Source organism: Acanthaster planci, linkage group LG06 (genome assembly GCF_054643075.1).
Source record: "Acanthaster planci isolate LZ-2023a linkage group LG06, COTS_SCS, whole genome shotgun sequence".
NCBI lineage: Eukaryota > Metazoa > Echinodermata > Asteroidea > Valvatida > Acanthasteridae > Acanthaster > Acanthaster planci.
The window spans coordinates 12,049,878-12,074,120 of NC_141782.1; the positions used below are offsets into that span (position 1 = coordinate 12,049,878).

The window sequence follows — 24,243 nt, forward strand, 5'->3', positions numbered from 1 at the left end:
GCTTTAATATTTGCTTTCAATGCCCTGGGTGAGCTTCCTCGACTCGACCAAAGCCATCTCGTCAAAAAACAGCACAAGAATTTCACATTACACTATCTATTTCAGGGAAGCATGTGAGAGTCTCTTTGGATGTATTTCCTGCAGGATCTGAGGTGAGGCCCCCCTACCCGGCAAAATTGTTAGCTTTTGGAAAATTAGAATATTTTAAGACTGTCTCATTTCCTTTCCCTCCAAATGCATATAAAAAGCCTTGGCCCTCTGAAAGATCACAAAAGGTTACATCTATAAATGTGACCTGCCATAATAAAATGGAAGTAAGGTAGCATCCTGCTTTTACCTTTTGTGAGGGTTCAAAGTCATATTGAAGTGGAGGTCAATTTTTGGGGGGGGGGGCATGTTGAAATATTTGGAAGGAGTAACCCGTTTTCTGTGTAATTCCAAATGTTTCTCAGAATCATATATTTAAAAATGTCATTTTCTCAGCAATTTCGATGACAGCATTATTTGTGTCTGGTCAGAAATGCTGAAATAATGTCAGAAACAAAGACATAAAGCTGCCAGAATAATGTCATAATGTCATATACTTCTACCCTAAGTGTTCCATGTACATAAATGTACCACTGGAAAGCTCTCTTCCTCCTGAATAAAAAAGCACCAATATCTCAGCTTTTGAATATTCCAACTTTCAGCTCATTTTGAGATGACAGGTCACAAATTTCAAAAGATTTTGACACCCTCCCCAAAAACCCTTTTAACCTGCCTCCCCCCCCCAAAAAAATTGGTTTTGGATCCGCTCCCGAGCAGAGTGCACCAGTAAACAAAAAAAAGGAACTGGTAAGCTTCTGGTGTACTTCCTAACACCTGGACCATTTTTTAAATTCCAGCTCCATCGCTGGGGTGGTATAGGTTGCTTGTGAGTACGGCACTTACCTATCACCACTGTGACCCAGGTTCGATTCACGGCCGCGCCATACATGAGTAGAGTTGTTCACTGGTTCTCTCCAGTCCCCCCAAAAGGATTTGTTACTCCAAGTTCTTTGATTTTCCTCCCTCTGCTAAAAATCACCACTTTTTGATCTCTGGCTGTGCTCCATAGTCAAATATGGGTCCTGCCTGCCAGCTGCACGACGCACTTTTATATGCCGCTGGTTTGACCGCATTGCAGCTGCATCCTTCCTGATTCCACCTTGAGGCTAAAAGCAAGGATAACTAGCTCTAAGTTACTTGTAGTTTCCAGCTAGTTTCCAGCTACATACAGTCTGAAGTTTACCCCAACTACACATGGGGCTGGAGGAACACAACCTAGGGGTTCTGACCACCGGGGACTGTAAGCTGGAAGCAACAGATATGAAGCCAAGGTTTTTTAAAAAATCTTCTCAGCCTATGGCTTGATTTTACAGGCAGGGTATTTGGTCCAACACTGACCTCATATGAATTAGAATTCTGCACTCAACACGACCAGGCTATTTGTGGAGAATCACCAGTTTGGTACTATAATCTTGTCACATGCATTCTTTTTGCACTGAAGATCTCCTCCTCGTCATCCTCGTCATCATTGGCCGTCCCGTCGTTCATAAGAAGCTGCTCTTGGTCGCCATGGTGCAATGCATCATTCCTGGAGTTTGACATGTCTGAAGGAAACGGCAAAGCAAATAAAATATAGTTTACTCTTTAACACAAATTCTGCCATTCATGTTTTTGAAACAAACGTTAAGTCCCAGGATGGGAAAGTGCATTGGCAGCCCCCTCCCCAAAATGGAAACTTTCAAAAATATTGCCGGTCGGAATACAACTCATAAGCTACTCAAATTAACATCTACAAAAGCATTCCTTGGTCACTGACCCTGTTCCTTGTCAACAACTTCAATGCAATACGACCTTAACTTAATCTGATGTTACATTCAACCACGTGAATTAAAAAAAGACACTATATTGGAAATCTAAACTTAAGAATTACAACTGAAGCTGTGCACACGTGAAACTAAAGCCCCGGCCTTCCTGTATGAAACTTTGTCATCTTTTTTGATTATTAGTGGTTTATTTCCACATGCTTGTAAGCCAAAAGGTACATTGTTCAGTGGTTATGAGGTTTGAGCCTGATCCTTTCTTAAACAGTTGTACATGCTAATTCAACTTTGCATGGAATGTAATGAAATGCACAATGAAGTAGCCAAGAAATTCAGCCAAATTATTATTTTGGCCCAGAGCTTGGTCCGGCAGTGGAACTTTCCACTGTTTTACTTTCCCTTGAGCATCATTTTCACCTTTTGATGCGATAGCCTTCAGGATAACATGGAGCGCAATGCCAAACAGGCATATCAGCATTCCGAAAAAGTTTAGCAGGGACATCGTGTCATTGCTGTACTCGGACGCAATGTAGAGAGTGCAGATTTCCTGTAATGGATGAATATAAACATGAAATTCAGATGTGAGAACTGAAGTTTCATTTTCTCAAAAACATGCAGTACATATATTTGAGCAAAACCCAAGGGAGATAAAGATGTCGCAGATTCAGTTGAATATGGACAAACTGCTCACAAATTCAAAAATTTATTTACAAAATCGAGTATTTCACAACTGTGCATGGGACAGAGATGGCACTTCATAAACCACTCACTTTCAATGGTAATGATTTGTACAACAAAGAATATTAAAGTTTATTAGAATAAATGCACATTATTTAGCTGGCATATGCCAATATTGCTGCAACTGAATTTTTGCCTATTGTTAAATTCATTTCTGAATGTTAGTATGTGTACGCAAGCTCAGTCAGGGAATACAATCAGATTTCTTAACTTGCTGCCAAATGGTGAAAATTTGCAAAGTTTGTATATAATTCGGAGCTGTTGGCCAGGAAAAAGCTACATTTACATGTAGGACTTCTTAACAAGTAAATGGCTCCGAAGCTGAGCCTTTAACTTAAACTTTAGCTGTTGTCAAATGCTTACTCATCAGAAAGGACTAGGGGGTAACTCAAAGCTCATAGTACATTGCACACAGGCTCAAGTATAATTTTTACAAGTTTCAGCAAAGAGTTCCTGGACATAAAAAGTGGCTCATGGGGATTCAAAGCGATCAGCTGACATAAACATGTATACATCTAATAAGTTCAACGCAAACGAGTTGAAAGGGACACCAGACATGTTGAGACATATTCCAGTGAATACATGTATGTCTGATAACTTTGGCAAAAAAATATCAGAACAAATTTGTATTTACAAAAGGAAATCATTCTTGACTTTTTTTTTCAGAAGGATTTAGATGGACAAGATCTCAACGGGCCTGTGTCTAGTCCCCTTCTTCTCCATGAGCATACAAAATACGAATAAATGAATACTGTTATTGCACAATGGCCTACGCAGCTTTGAATGAAGTCTCTATTAGGTTTCCCTTGCATGACGTATTCCCGGGGGATTTTCAAGATTTTCCGTTTTCAAAATTCTTCATAAATTCATAACTTCATTTATTGGACATTTACACCCACATAGTGGTCTATAGTGGCTACTCTAATCAGACAGACAACATCTTTTGACGCCCGAGTATTTCAGCCGGGCCTGCCACCTTGTAAAGACAGCCCAGATTGTGCGGTGTAATGTAATTTTCTTTTGTTCATGAAACTGGCCCAGTGCACTGCTGGCGTCTTTTCAAATGCGGACCAGATTAGTGTGAAGTGGCATTGTATCGCTTATCCCTGGAGCACTGGAGTGCTATTGTCCCCCGTGGTAATACACTCATGTTGAATGCCACAAACAGCGGTGTAATCGTTCAAAAGAGTGACAGATTTCCTCCGCTATGGACAATTGAAAAATTGTTGGCAATTCCCAGCAGCTCGGTCTTTTGTTCCAAGTATGGTCTTATGTTACAAGGCCAAGCTCCTTTGTCTGATTTCAGACACCCCTGCTTTGCGTATAAAGCCAACATCTATGGTACTGGCCATCCTGGCATGAAGTGGTTAAGGCAGCCCTGCTCAATGCAACAAATTCAGCCTGAGCCAAGTTGTTGATAATAACTCGGCTGAGCAAAAGAAATTGTCATGGTCGATTCTGTGGTAAAGTGCAATGCACTGGACAAATGTATGCCAGTTTGGGCAATACCAGCTTACAGTGTTTTCTGCCACTTGTTCTAAATGCTAAATCCAACAGTACTGGCCTCAATTAAAAGTCCACTATCTTGAATAGAAAGAAAGGTAATCCTGAAAAACATTTCTGAAGACTGAATACATGTACATCTGAGAAAAATGATGACAGGAAAGGCGGAAAATTACAGGCTGTCATCATTGTGCTCTGATGGGTACGGGAGCCACCCAGAGGATGTAATGGAGACGCCATTTTTCAGGTTTTCGGTTGACAAAGAAACGGCTGACTTTCTGCAATTTGTATTTGGGAGAATGCGAATAGACAATTTGAGGATCAGTGTGAGTGATTAAGGCAATTTGCGCCTCACAAAAACTACCATTTTACATTGGCACCAAAACTCCAAACACTTCAAAATCTTCAACCTAAATAAAAAACCAGTTGAACAATTCTAGTTCCCCACGCACAGTGCATCCACCACAAAGAACTTTTTTCAATCATTTCCCCACAATGCACTGTGACAAAGGCCTCTCCATGGCAACCTCTTGGTGGCGCAGAGCATTGCCAATTGTTGCTGCAGGGCATTGTCAGTTGCCAATATTATGGATGAGAAGCCATGTCATTTATAAACCGTATATTCAAAGTGAGGGCTTCACCTCTACTTCATAAATACCTGGGACAATTTGTCTATTCCTGTCGATCGAAACGTGTCATGTGACCTTGTATTAACATTTGATAATGCCTGCTGAGAAGTGATAATGCTCACTGCATAAATCACATGCTGGCACCTGGATACAAGACGGTTTAATCGATTCTGATTGGTCAAGAGTTTGTGTGCACGCGAACGCGGAACTCGCAAGGTCCACATAAGGAGATTCTTCTGAACTACTTGCAAGGAATATACCATTAAAAAGACAGGGTGTTCAGGAAAATACAAGTAAAATTCTTGAGCAAAATTCCTTAAAAATTATCAGATATTGATTTCCTTTGACTCTGAATAAAACTGTATTTATGCATGGGCATAAATATGTGCTTGGCCCAGGAGACTGAACACTGGTAATGCTCTTGCCTGTGGCTTGCACGTTTTTTGCATCCATTCTCATGAGTCGGTCTTAAAAGTTAAGACCAACCAAGCCCGTATCTATTCCTTTATTAAACTAACATAAGTGCTGCCATTTCAGAGTGTTGAGTAAATAAAGTAGATTTGGGCAACATAATCCAAAACAGCCATATCAAGAATAAAGCCCATACCTACATAGAACTTTTGACGGCAGCTGCACTGTTATATTCGGATGAACAGTCTCACCTTCAATATCCCTGATATGGAGAGAGTGAGGCTTGACGTTCTCGAAAGCAACAAGTATTCCGACATGGCAAGCATGAATGCCAGTACAGCACCGATGATGACCTTAAGCCATGTGTGGAGGAAGACATTAATATCATCAAAGCCTAGGAACAACTTGGTGGATGATATATGTACACCTGCAAAGACAAAGATGTAAAATAATGTTTTCAAAGTTTGATCTATAGCCAACCTTTCTTGCCATTTTCGTGTAAGACTAAGTAAAGACACATGAACCCATTTCTTTTGTTATGTTTGTCTATAATCTGGTGAGAAACTTACCTTCTACAAATACAGCAAATGGCATCAGTCCCAGTATCATTACAGGCTGGAGGTGGTATATTGTATCAACAGGATTTGAAAGACCTGCAAATAAACAATTTCAAACACATCGAGCATGTAAGATTGTGGCAAGATGTTAGCCGTGGTCCCATCAAACACTGCATGGAAAAGCCAGGCGACATCAGATACAACAGGGTTTTAGATGGGATTCATTTTCAAACTTGTACCAGGATATGAACAAAGCTGATCCGTGAACAGGCACGAATTGGGGCATCAGAAGCAAAAAAGGACGTTCTAAGCTCAAGAAGACTTAATAACACTTGGCATGAACTTTTTCATGACACAGCAGCACTGGGCTTGTATGCTATGGAATGTTGAGATACAGCAAAATCAGACAGCAGGGACATTGCTGCCTTTGAATAATAAATACTCCTTAATAGCATACGCCTGATGTAAATACTTGATGTTATCATCATAATAGCCATATTACAATAACATATTCTAAAATCAATTCATAGAACTGTCAGTACAAGGCAAAAATAAAAAAGCAAATTAATACAACAAAGGATTGATTTGACCAGGGCCATTTTCCAATACTTAACTTCGGCTCCATCTCAGGCTTCAACTGTTTTTTTACCACCTGACTTTGAAGCTGTAAGCACAGTAATTAGTCTAATAGTGCCACAAAACATCAAATAAGATGCAAGAGAGCAAAAACTTACAGTAATCCAATTTGATTTAAACGCTTCAGGCCCACAATCGGGGGTTGGTTTTGGGGACGAAGCCTAAGACAGAGACAAAGTTGAGTATTGGAAAACGGCCTAGGGCTTAACACCAATGTTTGACCAAGTTCTTGACCTAGGTACTGACCTAGTTCCTCTTTCTGTGTGAGTATCTGTGCACACGACCACCTCAGCCCACTGATGACTGAAGCTACAATGACCAGGACGAATCCCTCCGCATTGAACTGGGTTGACTCGTAGGTAAACATGAAAAGGCCGCCGGCTATGAACAGGACGATGATAATCTGGCAGGCATGCTGCGGGCAAAAGATGACAGACAAGATCATTCAGCCGTAACACTGCTGAATGCAATGTAAGATGTCACATGAGTACGAGTCTGAACGCCTTGGTGTGCCTTGGGCAGCCAACAACGGCAGATTAATTGCCACTATCAAACCAATCAGAGCTGGTGTTGTTGGACAATGTTAAGTGCTGGGTCCTGCAGTGCCTAACAGGTTGGCAATTTGATGCCGTGTTGGCTTTAATTAAGAGAGTCGCTACACTGAGAAATCTTTTAACTGTTGTATGTCATTGTGTTGAGAAGCAGTAGTGTGCCTCCAGCAGACAGGAGGTCCGTGCCCCTGGGTTCCCCCTTCCTACTTAAAATCTATGTGCGAGACAACCTATGTACGAGCTACAGCTCACTGGCTTTCAGTGCAAAAATGTGTGCATCCCTAGATACCCTCCACATTCCCCTAGAAACTTCAACCCAATCATGCCACTGTTCACATGGGTTTCTAGCAAACACACTGGGGAGGGATTCACTGAAGTTACACTGTAAACAGAGGAAAAAGTATGGTGCACTGGAATCCATCGTAGTCAGCCAAACAACCTCTTTTTCTACTGAATCTACGTGAACAGATTTTAAAACATCTAATTGGGGTATTTAACTTTACTTGAAACATCAAACACAAACATTTAGTCTGGCCTTGGTGATTTATAACCAGATAAGGACATACGCGAGACTACTTTGTCTCCTTATGCCCCTTTCAAACAAGTATCCTAAATACTGACTCAGTGATTCCATGTGAAAGTATCCTGGCCTTTTTAAATTCAAATTTTTTCTTGTGACAACACAATCCGTAGGATACCAAATTAGTTTAAAGTCTCCCCACTTTTTAAATGCTTTATTTTCACTTGCAGACTGTAACTTGCTCCATGCTACTGTAGGACAGTTTTTTTTGTTTTACTGGAAAGAAATGTATGTAGATGTGAACAGCCAATGCAGATGCTTACCGCCCTCTGTAGACCAAACAAAATTGCAAACACGAGGATGAAGATAATTGATGTTGATTTGGACATGGTGTAGAGGGATACTGTGATGTACAGCAGACTCCAGTTGGACAGGCCAATGTCTAGGACACTGCTGAAACCTGGCAAGTTGAAAAAAACAATCACTTGAATTGATACTATATGTTTCAAGTGGTGCATACACAACAATATGAATGGCCTTTACTGTGGGGCTTATCTTGACCCTAGCCTTGCCAAACACAGTAAGGTTTGTGTGATTTAAACTCAACCTCGGCAGTTGGGTAAAGGTATAGATCACCTTTGGGACCAAGGCTTGCCGTCACAGTCATCTGAATCATTTGCGCTATTGATGTTAAAAAGTTCTGTTTGGTAATGTTTCAAGTGGGCTTCCAGAGTTATAGCTAGGTCAATTGTCAGCATCTGTCCAAGTATATTTGTGAACAGAGAAGGCCTACACCTGGCTGTACACACAGGACTTGGATGAGGCCTTTTCTATAGGCATGACAGGGGGGTGGCTGATGAGGTGCCATGAAATGCCTTTCCTGTACATAACAAATCTCACACTCCTCCGTTGTGGGATTACATACAAATGTGCAATTAGTATAGTCCTTGGCATTTGGATATGTTGACTTTAACACCTCTTTCACTTTCCTAAACAAATTTCTGGATGTGCCGATTGTACCTGTCTCATAATAAAGGTCACAGACAAAAAAAAATAAAATTTGGTTCTCTTAACTTGCCTAATCCTCGATTTTATTAGCATTAATGTAAAAAAAATTGTGAAAATTTACTCTAGCCAGTTATTATTCTGCAATTGGGAAAGTTTCCACTGGATATGTAATATGAAAGGTCACGTTTGCATAATGCATGTATGCATAGGTATTTTATTCATATTAACCATGCTATAGAAGCCCACTTGCTCTGTGGAGCGTGACATAAACAGTTACAAATGCTACATGTGTTGGAATATCTACATTTTGTCTATATGTCTATACTCACTGAAAACTTACTAGCGGATAACAAATTAATTGCTGATTTGTGAAGTGCAATGCAGACATTTATAGCTATCTTTGCACATTTCATTTGAGACGGCCTATTTGATATTCTCTTTGTTAATGACCTTAAGCCATCCAAAGTCCTTTAAAATCCACCAGGTGGATTGAAAGGATTAAATGCTGCCATCAGCTAACTACAAGTAGCATAGCAACTGGCGAAGGCACAAAAAGGGAAGGGGCGGGGCATGTACCCCCATCGGAGGCACATGCCCCCCCTACCTCACCCCATCCATTTGAAATCTTAAAATGATCACAACCTATGCTTAAGGCAGAGTTTATCTGCTTTCAGTGACCCTTTGGGGAAAAACCAGCATGTGCATCCCTGGATTGAATTTCCCACTCAAGACATTTCACACTTTCACATTTTGTAAGAACGCAGAAAATTACAGTCACGGAAAAATTACGGTATGATAACAGGCTAATGGGGCCAATGTTGAGGATGATTAACACGTTTCAAAAAGAGAGAGACTGAGAAAGAGGTTGTGGCTGATGGCTGATACATTTACCATACTTACCGGTGGGTGCTACTCTCTTCATATAAACAGACCAAGGCAAGACAATGTTGTTCCTCCCAGTAACACAGGCAAGACACGTGCGCACTACCACTGCAATGATGAACTTGACTGCCAGATGAATGATAGTCACAGACAGTGGAAATTTGAAACCCTGAAGAAAGAATTAAAAAACGACATGAAATTGTACACAACCCATATTTGGTCACTCTCGGCCACTTTTGACTGACCACTTTTAATAGTCCCAAAACGCAGTTAGCCTACTCCTCATGAAAACACAAGACATTTTGAGGACTTCCTGTCTGTGAGCTCAGCTCACCTTAAACAGCCACTTGTTATAGAAGGTCAGACTGATGGAGCAACTGTAGAAGAACAAGACCAACGCCAATGTCTTGACTGCTGTCAGACAGGTGCCACACCAGGAGGACCGCATCAGCTTGGGTGGGGCGATTCTGTACAACGCTGAGTCCACCCGCACCTCCAGCTGACTCTTGCCTCTGGTGTTCTTTCTCATGTTGGATACGGATCAAAGAGGCTGCATCGGATAGAACGTAATATTCATGTCAACAAGCTGCAAGTACACGATTCATAATTGTTATCACACTTCACAGTTCATTTAAAAAAAAAAAGTAGATCCCACTGAGAAGTTTTATCCGAGTTAAGCCACACCCAAATTAAAAAGATCAAAATTAACAAAATATGAAATTTGACAATATCCATTGATTTCTGCTGTCAGTAAGGGTCCAAATCCTCAGATCAACTGTAACATCTACTTAGTTCCTGATGAAAAAGTGTTGTCTTTGTCTCATATTTGGGGGGAACATAATTTGCAAACTGTACTTCTCCCATTTCATTGATGCATCAACCTCTGACGTTAATCTCATGCAAGTAAGTACAAATCATATCTCTATCATTTTGTTATCATCTGCAGACAGTAGACCATTTAGATCAAGGTGAGCATAGAATTGGAAGCAAGCTGAAGAGTCTTTTGCAGTGATCCTTCTGTGAGCTACAGCAGGCCCCGGCCTGTAGGATCCAACCTCACAGACTGGCTAATGTAAGTACAATTTACCTCAGCAGTAATTGTAACATTGCATTTTTGATTTGTGATCTAGCATATAGGGCAATGTCATGGTGTGACTAGCAGTATAAAACTCCATCTAACATTGTCTAGCATCTACATCTTACATCCAGCATCAGAGGTCAAAATGGGTGCTTGCACTTGCAAGTTAAATTGAAAGTAAATTACAATATGGGATTATCTGTGACAAAGGAATGGCTTAGTGACACTTTACAAAATACTGAAGTTACATGTAGCTACAGTGTAGATGACTTGCATGACTGCACTTGAAGCTGTGACATGTTCATGATTTTGTGGGGACCAACCCTGTTGAATCGGGAGGTGCCGGTACGGTGGTAGGCCCTAGGGCTCATGTGAGGATTTACATGTACAACTCCGTCGTAGCTACATGTAACCATGGAGCTATCCTCCATGATGTAACTCACTGTCACAGGTGTAGTGTGAGCACGGTCAGTCATTCATGTCAGTTTAACTCGACACGGCATTGGCAACTAAAAACAAGGTTTAAAGTACATACTAATAAAGTGTGCATAACCTCATCATGCTCAAGTTAATAAACCAAAGGCATCTCGAAACGAAAACTGCATTCCGAAATGCGATTACTGTCGCACAATATCGTTCAGAGTTTCGGCGTTTACAGGTGTCATGATGGGTGTATTATTGAAAACAGTGTAGACGAACGCATGTGATGGCATGTGATGTGTCAGGTTTTACAAATAGTCTGGTGGAGGGCTTGTTTTATGCCACCTTTTTCTGAGTCAAGTTCGGGTACCAGATTTTAAAACTAAATAAAAAACCGTGTCCGAAACGGGCTTCCAGAGCTACGGCTAGGTCTATTGTCTACGCGTCTCCACGCATTTCCAATGGAACGAAGACCTAGACCTAGCTCTAGACAAGAGATTCGGATGCAGCCTTAGTCTGATCTCCGGTACAGTCGGTTCCACTGGTCTCCATTCTTCATGTATATACTGGAGATCAATAGTGGCTTCCTATTTTGAGATGTATTAGAATACAAGTGGCTGAAACCAGACCCAATTCTACCGCTGGATTTGATTGCTGATGAGTCGTGTGTGTGTGTGCATCATACTGAAAAGTAAGATAAAATTATCTGAATTTAAATTATAGGGGCCTATAGACTAGTTGGTAAGGCTTTCACCAGGAAACATTATTTTCCATGACAGTAAATTATGGTACATTTATGTAGGCCTGTTTCCTCCATGGCCTATTCTGAGTATTCAACTTTAGTTGATGGACAGTGATGGATGGAGACCCCCCGAGAAGCATTGCTTGTCGAGTGGAGGACCCATAGACACTTATGACAACACTACAAGAACTACAAACATTATTTAATATTACTAATTAACTAGAAAAAAATAACGTGCAGAAATAAATAATATACAAACATTAATTAGTAACATGTACATATGTAGGCTGTAACCCTATGCATGGCATATTACTTAGATAAATAGTTATTTAATAGTATATATTTACGCAAAGTTAAAGTTAAACATAGAAATACTGGCAATTTTTTCAATGAATTGTCAATTGAGCTCAGCTTTGGCCCCTCATCTTTTACAGTAGCTTTAGAAAAACAATGCAGTCTGGGACCAGTGAAATTCATGACATTGTCTTGTAAAATAACTGTGGATTCCATCATTTTTTATAAACAGTGAACATACTGACATGACTGATTTAGGCAAATTGTTATTGTCAAGTTGTTATTGTCAAGAGGGGAACAAATTCATGAGAACAACGGTGCGTAACGTTTAGCAAATGTTATTGTAGACAGTTTGTTCCCCTCTAGCTTCGTTCACTTACTCGCGCAGGAGTGCAAACATCAACATGGTGACAGAATGGGAAATTGGCTTATGTATCATAGAGTACCCTAAATTTGCACGTGCAAATACTTGCGCATCCAACTTTCTCGTCGTGAACCTCTTTAACAAAATTATGCACTGACGTTAATTTACTGTCGATGGTTGATTGTCGCTTTGACGTTTTCAGGAAGAATTTGGGAAAAATGTCAGCAGAGCATGAAGCTTAATTAATTAAGGACTGAAAGGACTTGAATTCCACCATCAGGGTGCTCTGAAAACATGGTGCTCAGGTAGGTTAGCAAACAGATAGTGGACTCAGGTTAGGCATGTCAAGAGGCCGGTGACTGACTGCATCAAAGTTGTTCAGTTTTTCATTTCTTTTTTTCCATTATTTCTTTCCTAGGCACATGATATCCTGTGTTTACTCTCCAAAGGCCGGCAGATAATGTTTCTTTTTAGTTTTTTGTAGATTCATCCCCTAGCATGCCTAGACAGGAGGCAGTACCAGTGGCCATTGCTGCTGGCACGCGTGTTCATCTGTTTCCAATTGCAGTTACATGTAGTTCTGTCCATGGTTGACCCATCCCCGAAGTACATGTATGAAAATGTCACTCCCCCCAGAAAAGATCACCGAGTTGAAGCAGATCATTCACAACCAACTTAATCAGGTAAGTCTGACTTAAATGTTCGTGTAGGAATGAGTTCCAAACCAGGGCATTGTGCCTTACACCCTGTGCACACAACGTACACTATACTAGACTGGTTTAAAAAAAAGTTTTTTAAGCAACTTTCAATATTTTCCCTGCATAAGTTGACTTTTTAATCCATGTTGTCATTTTCTGATGGCTGATAAAAGTGATAAATTAGTCAGGGAAAATATGTCAGTGATACATTACATGTACGCACTGCAACCCAAACTTTTAGTGATGTTTAGTCATGTTAGTGTATGGAATTCTTTCCGTATGGTTAGTATATGGACAAAGTACAGTTAATGTTCGTTGTCTTGCATGTTGCTGCTCTGAATTACTGTTAAGGTATTTTTAAACTAATCCTCTTGAAATTCATCCACCGGTGTGGAGGTGTAATTGGATTTATCTTACTTTGGTTTTATAAAAAGGTGTTGACAAAGAATAAAGAAAACAGTGACATAACTTTGCTTGTGTACACATACATGGACATATATATTGAAATGGCTAGTGTTTCTGTTCAGATGGATGTGCAGATGCGCATCCGCGATGTTTTGTCCACCTCCCTACTCGACGAGAGCCAGGAAGGGCACACGCGTGATTTTGGAGAGCGGGAATTGCTTCAAGTCCTGCGCGACCAGGGCATCATTGAGGAGGTCATGAGTCGGTTGCAGTTCGGTGGGGCCGTCGGGTCGCCATCCAAGCCTGGGACAGCTCCCCATCAGGAACCCAAACCAGCCAGCCACTTCCCGGACAAGCAGGACAAGGTCATGGGTGTTCCCCTGAAGAAAGGTCAGTCACTTAGGCTCGTCTGACAAGAGATCACCCCAGCTCCCCTGGCATTCATGTCTGGAACCCTCCTGCATCCATCAAAAGCTTTCGCTCTGTAGGAACCCAAATTGGCACTTTGACCAGGCTGAGCCTAAACTTTTTATTACCCTTAGTTTTTAACTGCCTCCCCAAAATTCCTAATGAAGCCAAAATGATCTGAGGGGATTAACCATATCCACAGTGTTTACTTCATTACATTTATATTCAGTGGTGCTTCTAACATTGTGTCCAAAGTTAAATTCATGGATTATTGACGGCACAACACACACTTTCAAACAATTCTCCTAAGCCTGGGATAAGTTTCAGCAAGGCTGGATTTGAGCCTTGTAACCTGTGATATGACATACTGGCACACTTTCAGCCAAGTTTTCTGGCCACGTGGGATATAGACCAGTCTGCGGAAATGCCATAACTGCAGTAGCAACACACTCACACGTCATGAGTGCTTTCATTTAGAACGTCACAGTACCCTACTGGTCAAGGAGTCATGCAACGCATGCGCATTGCCATATGTTTGGTGCCACTGTGCGCAGTAGCCTAATGGCTCCAAGTCCTGCCTGCCGATTTAATCAACATGTACATGAAATAGCTCGGTTGATGGAACACCTGCCATACATACATGTTGGTGTATGTCGTAGCTTTCTTTCACTGAACTTGGATTGAAACTTATGATGTCCAGAATACCTGCCATGGCTCTTCCTAAAGAGGTTGAAACCGACCTCAGCCATATTTCTTTATTCAAGAAAAAATTAGTTGAAACCAAACGCTGTCAGCTTCCCATCATAGTTCAGTTGATAACTTTAGAACTAAATTTCAGATTGAAATGCGGCATGTTAGCAAAATTTCATCTGCTGTACGGTATCTCATTTATCTTCAGCTAACATTGACCCCACCCGACGCTACCTCTACCTCCAAGTTCTCAGCGGCAAGGCCTTCCTGGAGCACCTCCAAGAGCCTGAACCACTGCCTGGCCAGACCACCTCAACCTTCCTGCTTCATGTCCACTTTCGCGGCCAGCGCTTCCGGTCAAGGCCTGTGCCCTGCGCGTGTGAGCCGGACTTCCGAGAGGGCTTCTTGCTGGAACTTCACAAAGAGAGTGGAGGTACACAAATTGGTGCAATCTGGTCGAAAATCTAGACCTATCCTTTTGGACTGCCATTATTTGCCTAGGAAAGCAATTGAACCAGTCCTTGTTTGTAGTTTGAAAATTCCTATTTCAGAATACTCTGAAAGTTTCTTCTTCTCAAAGGTGTGTCATTGATGTCACAATAGATCAACCAATCAACACTGCAGATTCAAAGATTCAAGTGTTCTTGAAAAAGAGTGACAGTGGCTTTACTACAGGCCTATTCTGTTTATCTAAGGTATCTCAGCAGTTTTGCTGGTAACCTTTCTTAATCCTCCACAGTGGGCAGGAAACCAGTGGCATATATGTTCTTTGCATGTACATGTACACGTACATGTAGCTTTCCATTGGGCATCAGGCCATAATGAACTAGTGAGGATGGCTGGATAGGCCAGCCCACAGTATCCTCCTCTTTCGACATTCTCTTAAGTATCCTTTTGGGTTTCCAGGAATCTAATCAAATCTTCAAATGTTGTGTTTGTAATGCAAATGTCTACCTATAGGTGATGCATCAAGAATGCTGGACGCTACATCTATGCTGTCCATCTGCGACCCAGTCCATCTTGTGCTGGTCAAGACGGACCCGTTGGGTGACACCAGTCTGGTTTCCTCACACTTACTGCAGTGGCGCACCGTGTTGAGCTCGCAGGGTGCCAGACAGACCATCGCTGTAGAACTTCTAGGCTTAGGTATGCGCAAAGTATCGATCCGTTCAAAGTACGGATGACGTCATGTCCCCTGGAAAATATCAAGACTTTATGCAAGGACTACAGCCGTTCAGTATGATTCGAAAATTTATGCAAAAGTCTGATAAATCACATTTCACATAACTTTAGATACATTTTAATATCTGTGGAACCATAGTATTCAATTAGCAATGCTACATGTAAGTATGCTTCAACAAATTTTTGTTCATTGAAATAAATCTTATTTAACTCAGGATTTTGTTATTTTTTTTCTCTCATGGAGGATTTATGCCTTTCAGGGAAATCCACATTGTTTGAACTTAAAAGGGAGCTCCCAGATATTGTCAAGACTCGTGTGTATGTTCTTGTTTCTGTCCAATTACTTCCCAAATGCCATAGGAGCAGAGAGTAAGGTACCAGTTGGTATGTTGGAAGTGAAACTAGAGCTTCTGCCTACACCAGGCCAGCTACTCACAGAAGAGGTCATCACCACACAGGTTGGCTGTAAATCTTCAGCTACTACATTTTTTAAAGTGCTTCAAAACAGTATCTATTAAGATTCTGTTGGATTTTGTAGGATTCAGCATTTTGGTGTTACAAGTTGGTTGCTGAAAGGAAAACCTGAAGGAGCGAAGCCTACGTGCAGTGCTCTGTGGAGATTACTTGGTAGAGAAAATTTTGCCTTCCAAACATTCTTACACAGGTGATGGCTGATTAAAAACAAAAGTGACACCACGTTGCAATCTAATGTTCATTTTGCCGGTTCATGTTTGGTACAGTGATCACACATGCACAGACTCAATCACGAAAAGACCATGTTGCAGTCACTTGAAGTCGCCTTTATCCTTTGGCGTCTGTACTTTTCTGAATTTTACCAATCCTCTAAAACTGCCTGGTGGCTATGAATGACCCGTCTTCCAAGTTGTTTTGCCCTTTGCATTTCTAAGCTTACCATTGCCAACTCATAACCCATTTCCTGCTCAGATAAATTTGGAGAGAAGTCGGACGTCAGAGCGAGAGCGACTGTTCCTGGTGTACGCCAAGCAGTGGTGGAGGGAGTTCCTTCAGATAAGACCTTCCCACCAAAACAGACTGGTCAAAATATTTGCACAGGTAACTGCTTCATGGTAACGACCGTCAATCAGAGGCTGGCTGCTCTGTATCATCAAGCCGCGCTTGAGTGAGCTTCACCCTTTGTCTCTTAAATTTGAATGATATCCAGCGCACTAATGTTCGGATATGTGAAGTGTTCAAATCAGTGTTTAATTCGAGTCCATCACAAGTCCTTTCACTAGTCCCTTCACAAGGCCAGTCGTAAGTAACAGGGTAAGCAATGACAAAATGCTTCTTTTGTCACAGCTCATTTGAATAGAATGTGAGTTGGCTTAAGACTGAATGACGTGTGATGGACTTCAAGGGACTTGCAGGGACTTGTGATGGACTCGAACATAACACTGGTTCCAATGGTTCAATTGTTTCGGTGGCTATGAGTGTAAAGCACTCATCTCGAACCATTGTGGCTTGGATTCGATATGAGTAGAGTTGATAATTGGCTCTCTCCTGTGGAGAAAGGAGTTTTCATTGGGTTCTCCGGGCTGTCTGGGTTTCCTCACCCACCCCAACCTCGTTTTTCCACACATTGGGGAGTGCCCTGATTGTTACCGCAACAGGTTGTGTACAGTGGCCAAGTTCAAATTCAATACACTGTCTGCCTCCGGTGACTTCTCAAACTTTATGTGTGTACAAAACGAAATGGTGTATTAGTGTGTTTGAACATCAACTGTAGGTGAGTTTGGGGCATGCATGGTAGTTTAACCCTGTCAGCTATGGCTGTGTATACAGATGGTTTGTGGAACAAAGTGGTCATCGAAAAAACTCAAAATATCTGTTGACTCACTGTGACTTACACAGCATTTTCTGATACCTACACCAGTTTTTGCATAGTAAGACTGCATCCAAGTCACTTAGCTGCCTCTTGAAATTACGCACGTGTCCAAGGTGGTTACCTCAGCTGCTTCGTTTTGATGACTTCCATGTAATTTCAAGCTGCTGCCAAGTAATCCAGATGCAGCCTTACTTTATTTTGATTTCCACGTCTTGTACCCCAACACCCAGGACGAAAACGCCACCAACCGTCCAGTCTGCGCCTTTGTCAAACCCCTCCGTGCGGGTCGCCTGTTGGACACGCCTCGTCAAGCCGCCAGATTCGTCAGTGTGATTGGGTATGAGCAAGCACCAGCAGTGGGCGGGGGGCCAGCGAGGGAACAGTGGAGCAGTATGCACGCCTTCCTGTGCAAGAATAAAGGGGTAAATCTGCTCATGTCTATGGAACTGGGCTTTCACAAGTCGGCCATATTGAATTGAAAGTGAGGTTAGCTTCGCCTCATGGAGTCGAACATTTCGTCTGTCAACTCATGAAATTATTCTTACCATTGCACTCATAAATATCATTTGTATACTGTCAACTACATGTACATAATGTAGCAGTTTTTATTGTTGGATGTGTCAGTACTTCATTAAAAAAGGATGTCTCTCGCAGTTTGTTTCAGTCACTTGCATCTTGTGTCACACTGAGCAAGCTAAATCAGTATTTGCCAGTGCTGCATTTTGTTCTTGGAGCAACCTCTTCCAGTTGTTGATAATAAAGTTGCTCATGTGTCATGTGTGATACCTTCATAGGATTGCGAGGACCATGCTGTCTTGCTGTGCAGTCTGCTCCTGGGCTTTGGGCTGGACGCCTACGTCTGTGTAGGGACCAAGGCCAAAGGAGCTGCTCACACCTGGGTCGTCACACTGGGGGTCGATGGTCTGGTAACATTTTGGGAGAGTCTGACTGGCCACAGGTGAGCTTGTTGATAACAAATTCCCTGCAAGCATTTAAAGTCAGAACTACTCAGCTTTATTTTGGCTTTCATGGATCAGTTTTGGTTGTTGTTTCTGCCTCTGCATACATGTATCTCGTTTTGATTTACCAACAATTTTCAATAGCAGGGTTACAGGAGGAGGTTTAACTGTTACAATTTATCAATTCATTGAGTTGATTGTTACAGATGGGCTTGTATACCATGGATTCACCTGTTGAATTTCCATTAAGCATTCTGCATGCACAAACAAAATCTGACTTATCTAAGGTAAACTACCTTATAAATTTGTCAAGTGACAAGTGAGCTGCATTGTTTTAAATTTGAACACGACTTGTGTGATTTATTTACGACTAAGAGCTTTGTGGATAGAGGAAGTCTGTGACGGGAATGTAGCCCAGGTTTGATATAGACCTTGTGTCAAGCTATGTCTGTTGAATAGTACGCTTGTAAGAATCCATGATTCAAAAGCGATTCTTTTTATTTCCGTTTGATTGCATGTTGGCTATTAATCTACAGATATATCCACCAGCCAATCAACCCAAACGATCCGCCCATAGTTGACCAGCCACGCCCTCAGTATCCCTACCGCACCATTGGCTGTGTCTTCAACCACCAACGATTCTATGCAAACAGCCAGGTATGATAACCAATACACTCCTTGCACTTGGAGATGAGGCGGTAAACAAACAATAAACAATGTGACCTGTTTACTTTGTGGACATGCCATGGTTGGGACGAACAGTTCGTGTTGTGTCACAGTTCACAATCAAATGAAGGTGACGTTTTCATCTGTCGTAGAACACACTCAATTCCATGAGCAAAGATCACATTGTTTGAGGGGGCACAAATGGAAAAACTGTGCACTTGTCAACTCGAACGGCCTCTACATGATTTTGCTGGATGGAGGATGAAACAGCTGAAGTGCTGTAAGATTATGTGGAGTTTGGTGCCTGTTCAAAGGTTTAAGTACAAGGACTGTGCCATCAGAATTTGGGGTAAAGGAGGTAGGCTTTTCGGGATTCAGAATTGTTTTGGCCAAATGCCTGGGGATTAGGGTCATGTTTTCATGTGACTAATCTTTATTTGAGGACATTTTGTTCAACAGGCCATGTAGCTTTGCTGCCGTTCTGTTGTGCATTTTCATTTTGTATCTCCCTATTTTTCTGTTGCAGCAAACCTCAAGGCTTCTTGATAGGACAGCCCTCAAACTGAATAACAATTTCACCTGTTTTCACTCAGCCATCAGATAATGTCGATGTCTGTCGTTTCGTCTTCCATGACGAGTCCCTCTGGAAGTCAATGAGCGTTGATGCCATCCAGTCAGTCTGTGGCTCTGGAAGCCAGGTAAGGTGTTCATTTCAAGATATCCAGTAAAGATTCTAGATTACCGGATATTTGTCAGTCCATGCAACTGTGCTGTCTCTCTGCATAGACCATGGGCCTCAAGATGGACCAAGAGAGGACGGTGTTTCCTTAGCAACAGAGGCTGGCTCCTTTGGTACTAACTGCGCATCGCTGGTTCACGAACGACTAGGAAACACAAGCATTGCAGTCGCGTCGCTACCAACAAAATGAATGCTCCGACCAATGCGGCTCTGTTCAACCGATGAGGGGGTGCTTCTGCTCGAGGCAGATAAGCAAAGAGGAGGGGGCATGCTGTTATCCAGCAGCATTTATCTGCTAAGCCCCACACACCTGTAACATATTTGGCATTCATGCAAGCGCCTTTAAGCACCAGCTACAACATGCATTGTGGTGGTGGAGAGAAACACGTGTTCATTGCCCATGTGCACAATGGTTGGAGCTAACTGGATTGCTCTTCTGCATGCTGGACACACAGCATTCTCGCAAACATGTTTCTGTTTATACACACCCTTTGTGGATATCATTTTTTGTGTGAGTAGTCACGAAAAAATGGAGTTCGGACTTGATAAACTCACACTGTGAACTTTCTCTTTACCTTAAGTTTTAAAGACCAACTCCAACAGTTCAAAAGTTTTGAAAATAAAGTGTTATTGTGTTTAGTGTGTAATAATCCTGTATTCATTTCTAAATCAAGTCTGTATTGTTTCTGTATTTTTGTAATTTTGCCGAAACTTTTGAACAATGTCTCAGAGTTTTATGAAAAATTTCCACAATTTAACCGCTGGTGGCGCTGTTGAGAAACGAAATTTGTATTTGATGTAATACCGGAGAAACCGTTGAAACTGGTATCCATGTCAGGACTGGTTCCACTACAAATGTATGTACATGAACACGGAGCTACCTGTGCATGCACTGCATTCTGGGAATCAATCTTTGTGCCAAGTTCACTGTGCCGCATTATCGCTTTTCCGTTGAGAGTTGGTGCTCCTTCATGATTTATAATAATGCCAAAATTATGCATCATTGATGGATGTACTAAAAGAATTAGGATTGAAATTCTTTGAGTTTCGGAAGAATGAGAGCATTCTTCAAGTTCATGCTGTTGTCCACGGCTAGAAAGTGCATGTACTGTGGTATTTCCTCACCATGGTAATATATCACAGAAATCAATATTCATGAGATGCTAATGAGTCACAACGACACGCCCATTTTTACATTACTGGACTGGACTTGCAGGAAAAATGGTTACAAAAGTGTGTTTTATTAAAACGAAAACGTGTATTACAAGGGAGATTTTGATATGAGAAAAATTAGCCTCGTTGGAGTTGGTCTTTAATCACGATTTCCTTGAATTTTCCTCTTCTTCTTGCAATGGACAGCCCCCAATCTGAAACTTCCCCTGAAAGCCAAAGGAGGAAACCTTCAGTGCAAGCAGTGTGGAGCAAGTCAGAGACATTTGCTAAGCACAGGAGATATTTTCTTAGCAGAGTTGGTACCAGCCACAGTGTCACACATTGCACATTTCCTGTCACCGGTTCTCCGCTAATTTTTTCATACCACATGAATTTTAGTAAGTTAATTTTTTTTTTTCCATCAAACATACGCCAAAGCATCAAAGAGAGATTGGAACCCTGTTTATTCAAGGTCTGGTGACAGGTCATTGATTTGAATTTGAAGGTCAAGGCAAATTATGTACACCACAGGTAGCCAAACCTTCAAGAAAAGCTGACTTTAACCGTATGAAAGCAATATTTTGTGGCATCTGATCAATCTTATTTTTGTTCTTTGTAGGCTTCTTGGCCCAATCTGCCTCCGTTAGTCCCCTCGCCGTTTGATGCAGCTTTAGTGAGTAACGAGATTGAACTGTCACTTAGGAGTCTGGTTTCAGACCACAGGAAGGTAAGAGAAGGACACTTTTACTTTGGCCACATTACTTGAAGTTGAACCACTGAGTGTTTCCCCTTTACCAGCAGTTAATTGCTTGCAGAGAACAAGGGAGGATAATATTAAAACTTTGGACTTACAATTGCCAAGAAAGAATTGGCAGAATCAAACTCTTGAAATCTAAAAAGTCTAATTGAAGGTAGTTGTTGGAGACGTTTTGGCCCATTTAGGTTAACAAAAAGGCCTGTCATTTCTGCAAAGGCAAGTACATGTATGTGGTACTTCAAATGAAATTGGCAAGGGATAATTCATCACCTTTGCCTTGGTGCGACTTATCACAACAAATAAAGCCTGTCAGACAAGAAAATAAGTGATGGGGTAAAGGAATAATGTATAAGTGTGAAGGCTGACCTAATTTTCCTGCATCTGTCCAAACAATACATAACAACAATACTTAACCTATTGATTGCCAAATTGCCTAAGACAGGTAACAGGTGAGGGAAATAAATTTTAATACCAAAGATGCAGGTGGAGACGAAGTCATGACTTTTGAAGTCTCCTAGTAGAGAATCAATATTTTTCTCCTCACATCAGGATCTGGGCCTGACGTGCATCTGGGACTCCGAACTCTCCTACTTGCTGACCCCGGCCCTGGCTGCCTACGAGATGGAGCGGTCAGCAGGTGTGGTCGCAGGCAATGAGGAGTTCCAGCAGGCCATACGCCGCGCCGTGCCCAACGGCCACACCTTCAAGGGATTCCCCATACAGTTTGTGCACCGAAATGCCAGGCGGGCGTTTGCTGCATGCATGAGGTGGGTATGGGCAGATTGAGATCTTAAGAGACTCGTCGTAGGCAGGCCAGAGTGCTATTTCTCAGGATTTCCTATTATTTCAGGTTTATTTAGACAAAAAGTTCAGATTTATAAAGGTTCATTATTCAGGGTTTATTACCTTATTCTTAATTTGTACAAACAATTCGAGTAAGATTCACAAAATCATAGCCCATCCTGGAGAATAATGTAGATGTGTTGCCCTTTAAAAGGAAATTTAAAAAGGAAATTTGATGGAAATTGATTTGAAAAATGTCCTACAGTGCAACTTCTGTATTTGAATTTTTAACCCTAACCCCGTAGGGCGTATTACATTTACAATTTTTAACCCTTAGGTTAGGATTAAAAATTCAAATACAGAAGTTGCACTGTAGGTTTTAATATCACATTGAAATCGGAGGATTTGGAACTGATCAGGAAAAACATTTTGTATCATTTTCACATACCATTCATTTTGTAATACAAAGACTGAAATCTTGCTAGCTTTTTGCCTCACACAGCATTTAGTTTGATACCTGTTCTTGACTTCTTCCCCCAGATCGCCTGTGTGCGAAGAGATCATATGCTGCCGCGGCGACTATGTCAAGCTTGCCGTGCGGGCCCGAGTCTTCACCTACCCCGAATCGGCATGTGCTGTTTGGATAATGTTTGCCTGTAAATACAAATCTGTGCTGTGAGACCAGATACCAAGCATTCTGAGGGACTCAAGCTTTGGATGTTGGAGAAGTTGCTCGTGATTTGCCAAAGGGCATGTGCACACCTGTTTCCATTTCTGTGCTTCCAATGTGATTAGAGCCTCACCCCGGAGGAAAGTTGAAGAATTCTATTGAAATTGATAGAAAGAGGAGTGCTCCAGATTACACAGGATAAACGCTTGTGGTTCAGCTTTTCTGTTGTCACATTGTGAGGTCTTTTTTTAAAGCCAGAAATGATGCAAACTTTTCCCTCTCGTCAGATTGAGAGACTTGGATGATTTTGGACATGGGGTGAAGAATGCCGGGCCAGTTGTTTCAACAAAGGTTATTTCCAGCATGAGAAATATAATTCGTAAATAACCACACTCTTCAGGACCTGACAAAATTAAAAATCTAGGTCTTCTTGTACCTTTACAAGCATGTAAATGTATGTAGTCACAATTGTATCAATAAACAGGTGAAAATAAATGAATCATCTACATGTAAACTACTGTGTTCCGGTGCAGTCATCATTCATTGATTGAAGGACATTATTTTGGCAAGAAGTTAGACGTACTGCTTATGTTTGAAATATGCCTCATTTCCTAACAGGAAACTCTTGCCTACCATCACATTTACATGTAAATTGCAATTAAGAAGGACAAGCATATCAATCAATCAGCATATCTTTTTCCTTCACACTGGCTTGTAGCACATGGCACAGGCTTCAAAAGAAATTTATTGCTTGTCAGAATTATTGAAGCTGTGATAGGATAGGCTGTTGGGAACTCGGCAAATAGCCTAGGATAAACATAAATTTATACTATGCCGGAAGAGCAGAAAAAGCATCAAAACGCAATTTACTAAGCATGGAAGCTTAAAAGGGTTATTTCTTTCAATCACTAGTAAACAAAGTGCACAATCTTGGCAACGGTAAAAGTATAGCTAATTGAACCTGGGGAGCCAAAAAAGAGAACATGTTATTGCCCTTGTGGCAAATGGAACTAGACAGATCTAATTATGTGTGCTGTGAAAAGGACCAAGGTGATACACTTCACAGGTGTGAGTACATCAAACTACTGCTTGAACCTTTTGCCAGTGA

The 24,243-nt window shown here is 41.5% G+C and overlaps 2 protein-coding genes across 8 annotated transcripts; one reads left to right on the top strand and one right to left on the bottom strand.

Moving 5' to 3' along the window:
• Nucleotides 1-385: 385 nt before the first annotated feature.
• On the bottom strand, nt 386-11,132 carry slc35c2 (solute carrier family 35 member C2). Of its 4 annotated transcripts, none has more exons than XM_022254843.2 (9): nt 10,896-11,132; nt 9,617-9,832; nt 9,301-9,451; nt 7,716-7,852; nt 6,568-6,736; nt 5,698-5,781; nt 5,380-5,555; nt 2,265-2,394; nt 386-1,631 (listed from the first exon to the last, which is right to left on the bottom strand). In XM_022254843.2, the coding sequence occupies exons 2-9, from the start codon at nt 9,809-9,811 to the stop codon at nt 1,492-1,494; spliced, it is 1,182 nt and encodes a 393-aa protein (XP_022110535.2). In that variant the 5' UTR covers nt 9,812-9,832; nt 10,896-11,132; the 3' UTR covers nt 386-1,491. The 4 variants fall into 4 exon arrangements, with proteins under 4 accessions (XP_022110535.2, XP_022110533.2, XP_022110534.2 ...); XM_022254841.2 differs by having other exon boundaries at nt 10,804-11,103; XM_022254842.2 differs by lacking the exon at nt 10,896-11,132 and adding an exon at nt 10,684-10,801.
• Nucleotides 11,133-11,329: 197 nt separating this feature from the next.
• Nucleotides 11,330-23,641, top strand: cep76 (centrosomal protein 76). Of its 4 annotated transcripts, none has more exons than XM_087138493.1 (14): nt 11,330-11,471; nt 12,665-12,863; nt 13,406-13,673; nt 14,590-14,814; nt 15,342-15,527; nt 15,924-16,021; nt 16,509-16,637; nt 17,640-17,831; nt 18,204-18,367; nt 18,905-19,025; nt 19,628-19,732; nt 21,545-21,652; nt 22,232-22,449; nt 23,006-23,641. In XM_087138493.1, the coding sequence occupies exons 2-14, from the start codon at nt 12,795-12,797 to the stop codon at nt 23,142-23,144; spliced, it is 2,022 nt and encodes a 673-aa protein (XP_086994619.1). In that variant the 5' UTR covers nt 11,330-11,471; nt 12,665-12,794; the 3' UTR covers nt 23,145-23,641. The 4 variants fall into 4 exon arrangements, with proteins under 4 accessions (XP_086994619.1, XP_022110531.2, XP_022110532.2 ...); XM_022254839.2 differs by having other exon boundaries at nt 11,359-11,471; nt 12,817-12,863; XM_022254840.2 differs by having other exon boundaries at nt 11,365-11,471; nt 12,749-12,863.
• The last annotated feature ends 602 nt before the right edge of the window (nt 23,642-24,243 follow it).

Bases quoted from the DNA above. Each gene is read 5' to 3' on its own strand.
- slc35c2 (XM_022254843.2), bottom strand. From the start codon at position 9,811: ATGAGAAAGAACACCAGAGGCAAGAGTCAGCTGGAGGTGCGGGTGGAC. The intron at 7,853-9,300 runs GTAAGTATGGTA...TCAACTTGCCAG, and splicing joins GAAGAGAGTAGCACCCACCG to GTTTCAGCAGTGTCCTAGAC. The intron at 5,782-6,567 runs GTCAGTACCTAG...GTTTATTTGCAG, and splicing joins CACACAGAAAGAGGAACTAG to GTCTTTCAAATCCTGTTGAT.
- cep76 (XM_022254839.2), top strand. From the start codon at position 11,438: ATGAGTCGTGTGTGTGTGTGCATCATACTGAAAA. The intron at 14,815-15,341 runs GTACACAAATTG...GTCTACCTATAG, and splicing joins ACTTCACAAAGAGAGTGGAG to GTGATGCATCAAGAATGCTG. The intron at 18,368-18,904 runs GTGAGCTTGTTG...ATTAATCTACAG, and splicing joins GAGAGTCTGACTGGCCACAG to ATATATCCACCAGCCAATCA.